Source organism: Miscanthus floridulus, chromosome 10, assembly GCF_019320115.1.
Source record: "Miscanthus floridulus cultivar M001 chromosome 10, ASM1932011v1, whole genome shotgun sequence".
Classification (NCBI taxonomy): domain Eukaryota; kingdom Viridiplantae; phylum Streptophyta; class Magnoliopsida; order Poales; family Poaceae; genus Miscanthus; species Miscanthus floridulus.
Window position 1 is genome coordinate 81,065,657 of NC_089589.1, and position 8,928 is coordinate 81,074,584.

The window sequence follows — 8,928 nt, forward strand, 5'->3', positions numbered from 1 at the left end:
GTAGATCTACGTGCACAATCCACATAAATCAGATTGAGACGCTAGACTCATTAGAAGGGATCGCAACCGGAGGCATCATAATCAGATTGATTTGTCACCTTATCGCGAGGGATGGAGGTATTACCGGATTTAATTAGCTTCCGGAGGGGTGGCCTTCTTGGCGCCAACACTCTTGTCGCTGATGGTTTTGTCCTTGTCGTGAATTATAAGAATGGGTGAATAATAAGGTGGGTAATACACTAATACTAAAGGGTCTGTTAAGGAAGAAACGAACCTTGTTCCAATGCGTATGACTATGAGGGGGGTCATTTTTTTTACCGGCAGACTGCTCCTTGGTCCTGGTCTTCTTAGGCGTGTGTCCAGCGTCAGCAGCATCACTGTCACTCTATAAAGTTAGCTACTTATTGCAAAAGGAAGCAAAAAAAATGCATTATCCTGTGAGCCATGCCAAGATATATGTAAGTAAAAGTAATAGAAAAATAATAAATCCCCATAGCTAACACAAGGTGTTTGCCACACATAAGATAAGATTACACGGGCAGTGGAGGATTAAGGCAATGATGACGCCACTGGAATCCAAAATAAGCATTTTAGAAGGCAGCCATGTCGACCTGTATAACTAAATAAAGCTACTAAAAAACTAATAAATAAATCTCCCTAGATAAGACAAGGTGTATGGCACACATAAGACGAGAGATTATACAGGGAATAGAGGACTAAGACAATGATGGCATGAAGTCACACATAAAACTGAAATCTAAACAAAACATTACATAAGGCATGAAGTCACTTATTACCACGCGTGGAAGATTCTGAAGCGTGGAATGCTCACAAGAAGTTTATCCTCTCATGATCCAGCACTACCGGGAACGGGAGCTTTGCCGTGTGCCTAGGGCACACGGCAAAGCCACAAATACACTTGGCAAAGGGTTTGCCGAGTGTAACACTCGGTAAAGGGCACTCGGCAAAAATTTCATCGACAAACTAACTGTGCCGAGTGTTTTTCATCGGACACTCGGCGAAGACTTTGCCGAGTGCCCCAAAAACACTCGGCAAACATTTTTTGAAAAAATAAAAAAAAGCATCAGCCGCTCCGACGCTGGCCCACCGCCGCCGCTCGTTGGATCCACCAGCGCCCTGGATCCGCCACGGGGGGGGGGGGGGGCGCCAGCGCCCTGGATCCACCGCCGACGGGCGGCACCGCCCTGGATCCGCGGCCGAAGGAAGGAGGCACCGCTCTGGATCCGCCACCGGGAGCTCTGGATCCACCGCTGGAGGAAGGAGCCACCGCCCTGGATCCACCGCTGGAGGGCGGCGCTGTGGGGAGGGAGGGGAGGGAGAGAGAGCTGAGGCCAGATCCAGGCTCTGGGCCGCCGGGGCGCTGCTCCTCTGGGCCGCCGAGGATCCTCCTTTCCAGGGCACCCGCCGGGGCTCCTCGTCGCGGGGCCGGGGCTCCTCACCAGGGCACTCTCCGCTGGGGCACCTCCTCACCGAGGCCAGGCCTCCTCCTTGCCAGGGTGCCCACCGCCGCTATGGGGGCAGAGAGGGCGAGCGCCGCCGCTGTGGGGAGGGAGCGGAGGCTGCGTGCCGCTCGGTGTGGGAGAGGAAGTGAGCACGCTCGATCCAGGCAGGAGAGGGAGGAGGAGGGGGGCCGCGCCAGATCCGGGCCGGAGAGGGAGCAGGGGAGGCCGCTGGAGGAGGAGGGAGAGGGAGCAGGGGAGGGCGCCGGAGGAGGAGGAGGGAGAGGGGCGTGCGGGGTGACGGAGGGCGCGGTGTGCGGCTTTTATTTCCAGGAAAAAAAATTTGCCGAGTGTTGTAAATCTAGCACTCGGCAAAGGGTTTTTTTATTTTTTTCTTCTTCTTTTTTTCAGAAAAAAATTTATATTTCTTTGCGGAGTGTTGCAGACCTAGCACTCGGCAAATATTTTTTTATTTTTTTCTTCTCCTTCTTTTCCAGAAAAAATATTTTATATTTCTTTGCCGAGTATCGTAGATCTAGCCCTCATCAAAGATTTTTTTTATTTTTTTTCTTCTCCTTCTTTTCCAGAAATAATATTTTATTTCTTTGCCGAATGTTTTTTTTGACACTCGGCAAACCTGCTCTTTGCCGAGTGTTTTTTTTTACACTCGGCAAACCCCCTATTTTGCAGAGTGTTTTTAGCGCAGCACTCGGCAAATCACTTATTCGCCGAATGTCTGAGGGAATATACTCGGCAAACATAAAAACACTCGGCAAAGAGCAGGATTCAGGTAGTGCAGACCTATTAACAACAGCAAACATAAGAAATCTGCTGGTAGAACACGTCAGCAGAGACCATATCGCACATCCTAAGGACGGGAAGAAAGACAGAAGGCAAAAGCAAAGCAACTCACCACAGCACCTCTTGTTATGTGACCGGCCTGCACAGTAAAGATGGCAACGGGGACCCGATCCCCGATTCCCCGCGGGGAATTCCCTTATTAGGGGACGGGGATGGAGTCAAATATGCCCCCACGGGGATCTAAACGGGGAGAAAACGTCCCCCGTCGGGTTTGGCGGGGACGGGTCTGGGGGAGCATTCCCCGTCCCCGATACCCGCATCCCCGCCCCGTTTATATACAGGCTTTGCTCTCTTTCCTGATGGCCCAACCAGCCCACGAAGGCCCAATGTCTTCTGAGTATATATAACAACAATAACCCTAGTTCTACACCTTTGTGATGATTAATATCCTGCTTCTTGCTATTTAGCTATTTTGGATTGTGATTCGTGGTGTACTCTAATATTGTGTCGATGAACTCATGTGAATGATGATGAATTAACCTGAATGGTGATGAACAAATGCGGGGACGGGGATCCCCGACGGGGATTTTTCCCCTCGCGGGGGCGGGGATGGGGGAGAAATCGTCCCCGTGAGCTTTGGCGGGGACAGGGACGGGGATTTTTTCTCCCCGCGGGGACGGGGATGGGGAGGCAACCTCCGACGGGGAATTCCCCGTTGCCATCTTTACTGCACAGATACTTTGCTGGGAACAGCCAACTCCCCTTCGGCAACCATATTTCAGAATCCCAAAGAAAACAAGGTCGAGCAAGAAATAAGCAGAATGGAGGAGTCTGGAAGCGCGCCGTAGCTCCCATCGCGTTGGACCACAGGAAGGACACGACGACGCTGGCAGCCACGACACGGCACCGCGGCGGCGCGGCGCCCTGTCGCCGATGCCGCGATGCCAAGGACGGAATCGAGAAAGAGTCGCAGCCTGGCGCCGCCGGGCGTCCGCGCGTGGTGGCCAGCACCCGTCAGCCCTAAGCCCGTCGTGGCCTCCTGCCTCCATGAAACTGGCGCACGGCGGCGCGGCTAGATGCGGCCGGCAGCGTGGAACCGGCCGTGAGCGTTCGCCTCCTATTCGCCCGTTCGCGCGACTCACGCCCGCTCGCGTGCCGGCGACGATGGCCGCGCCCCCAGCACCCTCCCGCCTGCGCCCAGCTCGGCCCAGACCACGAGGCCATCCGCGCCCCGCCCGCGAAACCCTAGCGGACACCCCTGCTCCGGACCACCCGCCGCCGTCGCCGGGTGGAAAAACCAAGGTGCGGCCGCGGCGCAGGCGCCAGGTCGCCGTCGGGCCAGCAGCAGCCGTCGACGCGCGTGTTCCACACCGCCGCGTCCAAGCCGTGGGCGCCCCCTCGCCAACCGCTCGTCGCCGGCCATCCCCTCCGCTTACAATTACCATTTTCTTTTCGGAAGAAAATAAAAGGAGCGGTGCGGGGAATCGAACCGTGGTTGCCTCGGGTTTGCCGTGTTGAAGCCCGTGCAGTGCGTGGGCCGAGGGCGCGCGGGGGAGGTCCGCGGAAGGGGACATTAAACATGAGCCGTCTGTACCACTAACCAGAGCGAATGGCTAAGAGATAATCTAATATATCTGTTTTGATGGTGTTATATTTTTTTAGGTACATTCATGGATATAGATGTAGCATAGGTTATGACTGTGGAGCAGGCATTTGTTGTGTAGCTGTAGATTTATTCTAACTGATGTATAATTAGGGTAGGGTAGATTCTTAATGCGTTTTGCTTAGGAAACGATGAAATGGCTGCCGCTTGGGAACCAGAATAAGGGGGTGTTTGGTTTCTAGATGCTCATCTAAAATTCCTGTCACATCGAATGTTTAGACACATGCATGGAGTATTAAATATAGACTAATTACAAAACTAATTACACAACTTACGACTAATTTGCGAGACGAATCTTTTAAGCCTAATCAGTCCATGATTTGACAACGTGGTGTTACAGTAAACATGTGCTAATGATAGATTAATTAGGCTTAAAAAATCATCTCGTAAATTAGCCTTTATTTATGTAATTGATTTTATAATTAATTTATATTTAATGCTCTTTATTAATATCTAAATATTCGATGTGACATAAATTTTAGAAGCGACTAAAGAACCAAACATCCCCTGAGTTTAATGGCATGCAGGGGAACACTATATATATAGGTAGCTCATCCTCCTGAACACATGTGCACCATCCCGAGCTGAGGTAGATAGTGCAATGGGCAGCCAGTGCAACACATTATTCAGTACCTACTCCGTAGCTCGATCGGTCGCCGGCGCCATCGACTATCGACTAATGTATATATATCCGGTAGAGATGGTTCGACGGTGATTTTCTGTTTTGTGTAGGAGTGAATGTTTAGCATCGCTCGAACAGATGCATGCAGGCTTCCGCAGTCCCACTCCCACGGACGCAGATGCATGCAGGCCTGCAGGGTGGGCACGACTGGACTAGTCAACCGAGGAGTCAAACTTAACACCCGTTCATTCTTAATGCCCTTTGCTCAGGAAACGATGGAATGGCTTGGGAATCAGAATGAGTTTAATGGCATGCAGGGGAACACTCTATATATAGTAGGTAGCTCATCCTCCTGAACGCATGTACACCATCCCGAGCTGAAGTAGTGCGCGCACCGGGCAGCCAGTGCAACACATTATTCAGTACCTCTAGCTCTCGATCGTTTGCCGCCGGCGCAATGGCTCTCCTTTGTGCTGCCAACGCATTGCGCTGCCCAGCTCCATCGCGGCAGTTGGGCCATTGCCATGATGGTCGTCGTCTGCAGTTCGCCGGTGCCACCGGAGCTAACATCTCAGCTCTGACGGCGAGCGGCCGCAACATCAAGTTTTCCACCGGCTGCATGCCGGCGAGGTAAGTTTTTTTCTTCTTTTGTAGCAGTGTGTATGTGTGATTACTTGTCTGCTTAATTTGGTCCAAATTGTTGCAGGACCGCTGCGGAACAAGAATCACTGAGGTTTCCGATGCAAGCTGACGGCCTGGCGAATGTGCTGGCTATCGGGACTGCCAACCCGGCGAACTGCGTACTGCAGGAGGACTACCCGGATTGGTTCTTCCGTGTCACCGACAGCGATCACCTCACCCACCTCAAGACCAAGATGAAGAAGATCTGTAAGATTATTCTAGTAGTACTTACTACTTACGATTGCTTTAGATCAAAAGTATGTGCTGATATGTTATGGATGAGTATATGGTACAGACCTAGCATAGAGTGCATTTTTTCATGTAGTCCTCTTCAATGTCAATTGTATGTGATATTGATTTATGTAGCTGAAGACATCTCATAGTTATCAAGTAAAATGAATATAGCTGACGCCTTTCATTTGGTTGGACAAATTCATAAAGTAGTTCAGTAAACAGAGAAATCCATATCGTTGAAAATTAATGTAGAAAAATAATATGTATTGCGCAAACTATATATATATATATATATATATATATATATATATATATATATATATATATATATATATATATATATATATATATAAAGAGAGAGAGAGAGTTCAGAAACAACGTGCATATTTCCTATTCATATTTATTGCGTGATTCTTTAATATATCTTGTTCCCATCAATATTCATGTCTTCCGAACTATAGAAGTAAGTAATAATGAAAGAATGAATTATTGCATCGTTTCGCATGCAGGCGGGAAAACTGAGATCCACAAACGCTATTTCCACCACGACGAAGAGCTGCTCCGCAGCCACCCGGACTTCCTCGACGGCACGCTGCCATCCCTCGACGCCCGCCAAGCTATCGCGGCCACCGCCGTGCCGGAGCTCGCCGCGGCCGCGGGGGCCAACGCGATCGCCGAGTGGGGCCGACCAGCGTCTGACATCACGCACGTTATCTTCTGCACCTACTCAGCCACCCACATGCCCGGCGCGGACCTCCGCCTCGCGTCGCTGCTGGGACTCGGAGCCAGCGTGCAGCGCACCATGCTCTACTACAACGGCTGCAACTCCGGCTCCGTCGCGCTCCGCCTCGCCAAGGACATCGCCGAGAACAACCGCGGGGCGCGCGTCCTCGTCGCCTGCGCCGAGATCACCCTCGTCTTCTTCCGCGCGCCGGACGAGGCCCGCACCGACACGCTGGTGGTGCCGGCGCTGTTTGGGGACGGTGCAGGCGCTGTCGTCGTCGGCTCCGACCCGGAGGCGGGCACCGAGCGTCCGCTCTTCGAGATGGTGTCGTCGGCTCAGGCAGCCATACCGTGGACCGAGCACGTCGTCTCCACGACGCTCGGTAAGTGCGGGCTTGTCTACGAGCTTTCCAGCGAGCTGCCGTCGCTGGTTGCTGCCAACATTGAGCGATGCCTTGTGGACGCATGGCAGCCGCTGGCGCTAGGCCAGCTGATGAGTGGCGACTGGAATGACCTCTTTTGGGTGGTGCACCCCGGAGGCCGCGCCGTCTTGGATGGCGTCCAGGATGCTCTTGGTCTGGATGAGTGCAAGCTCAAAGCAAGCCGCCGGGTGCTGAGTGAGTACGGTAACATGAGTGGCGTCACCATCATCTTTGTTCTTGATGAAATGCGTCGTCGCTGCCGCCACAGCAACGGTGACAAGGAGGATGGTGTTGAGGATATGGAGAAGGAATCTGAGTGGGGAGCCATGGTGGGGTTCGGACCAGGGCTTACCGTTGAGACCATGCTGCTGCGGGCCATGGGAAATTAGCTGGAGCCAGGAGGTACCTGCAAGTACTTCATCATCAGAATAAAGTTCCCTCACAAGAGCGAGATAATCTCTCAAGATGGCCGGATTTCATCAATTAATGCATGCATGCAATGGACATGCCTTTTTTTAAGTTTCTGCTTTATTTGTGATTGCCCCTGGCTTCTTTCTACAAGCCAGAATTTCGATAAAATAATTGTTGGACAAAATACTATTTATTTTTTAATCCAATGGGAATGGTTATTTTCATAAGTTGGCTGATGGTTGAAATGTATTTCTTATTTCAGAGCAATGAGCGTACAACTCACGAAGGGCGCACCTCGCTCTGTCTAGATCTCTAGTATTAGGGCACGTACAACGGGCTTTGAGATGCCGTCTCCATGATGACAAAATTGCAGAAAACACCTCCATCTAGCGCAATAAATGAAGAAAGAGGGAGAAGCCGTCTCTTGGCGAGACGACGGCGCAAGAGCTCGTGCTCCCAGGCGATCTCGTCGAGCCGAGGTACACCGTGCGGATCGGCTGCGGGTGTGCACGAGAGATGAGCATTGCGCGCCAAATCCCTTCCGTCGCGCCTGGCATGGACTCTGACACGGTTCATTACATGCTGCAAAAGTATACACTAGCAACTGATACAGAGATGGCAGCTCGTCTGCATGTCTGATATATACAGTGATCCTCCCTTGGTCTATGGGGTCAGTCAATGATCCTGAATATTTTGGTCCGTAGAAGATTGTAGTATGTGAACATTTGGGGAGAAAGCAATTTGGCATGGAATAAATTTGATTTAAATCTAGATATAAATAAATTAATATATCATTTATATTGATGAGAAATATTATAATCATGTTCATCTTATTTATGTTTGATTTCTTTTATATCAACAAGCAACATAATGGTATAGATGAACCATATTCACATTTGATCACTGCTACATGTAATCATTAAATAGTTTGAAGGATATATGATTTACTTTGAAGGATTTATTTTGTATCAATTAGCAACACAATGGTATACACAATGGTACATAGAAATGATATTCATGATTGATCACGGCTACATGTAAGCATTAAATGATTTGTAGATAGCCAAATAGACAGTAGCTGTCTGTGGGTTGTATGAGCTGTCTGTTTAGCTGTCTATATTGTAAATCCCAAAAACTTACAGACAGCAGCTGTCTGCCCGTTGTACATGCCCTTAACTGGTTTCACAAGGTCTCATGCTGGTGATGAACACCTTCTAACATTGATGACATTTTTTTAAGAAACTATTTTTTTCTCTCTTTGTTAATTTCAATATCACGTCATCATTTTACTTAATTGATGGACGCCCTAATCGATGTCATACCTATTCAATGCAGTGGACTGCCCTAACAAAATTAACCCACTCAACCAGGCCAGCTACCCGAGCTGTGCCCGTGTACAAAACAGACGTACTCCCTCCAGTCTAGTGTACAAAACAGACGTACTCCCTCCGAGCTGTGCCCATGTACAAAACAGACGCACAAATACAATATACTCATTGATGTCATCAATATTTGTACTCTTTTATATAATTTAGTCAAACATAAAAAAGGTTGACTTAGAATAACTTTAGAAATAGACTTGTTTAGAGAGAGGAGCAGATCCGTCCCATTCCTAATGGTTGTACCTAAACCTGGAAGTGGATTTGGATCATCAGAAGTGCAAATGGATTTAACCCACTCTGAATTTAATTGGACGGATACTGTTTGGATGTGGATATCCATTGGCATAAGGCGCAAAGACATCGGATTGGACTGGATCAAAAGACATGTATATCCAAACATCCGTTGGATCTGTCCCCTCCCTCCCGTGCCTGTCTTCCTGGCGGCAGCGTGCATGTCGTGCTCCTCCACCTACGCCGCCGGCGATGACGGTGAGGAGTCCTAAGTGTTAGTTGATATCCACCAATAGGC

At 49.8% G+C, this 8,928-nt stretch overlaps 1 protein-coding gene across 1 annotated transcript; it reads left to right on the forward strand.

Moving 5' to 3' along the window:
* The first annotated feature begins 5,139 nt into the window (after positions 1-5,139).
* On the forward strand, positions 5,140-6,995 carry LOC136485297 (chalcone synthase H1-like). The gene is made up of 3 exons (XM_066482208.1): positions 5,140-5,176; positions 5,253-5,434; positions 5,971-6,995. The coding sequence occupies exons 1-3, from the start codon at positions 5,166-5,168 to the stop codon at positions 6,993-6,995; spliced, it is 1,218 nt and encodes a 405-aa protein (XP_066338305.1). The 5' UTR covers positions 5,140-5,165.
* Positions 6,996-8,928: the final 1,933 nt, after the last annotated feature.

Bases quoted from the DNA above. Each gene is read 5' to 3' on its own strand.
- LOC136485297 (XM_066482208.1), top strand. The intron at 5,435-5,970 runs GTAAGATTATTC...TTTCGCATGCAG, and splicing joins GACCAAGATGAAGAAGATCT to GCGGGAAAACTGAGATCCAC.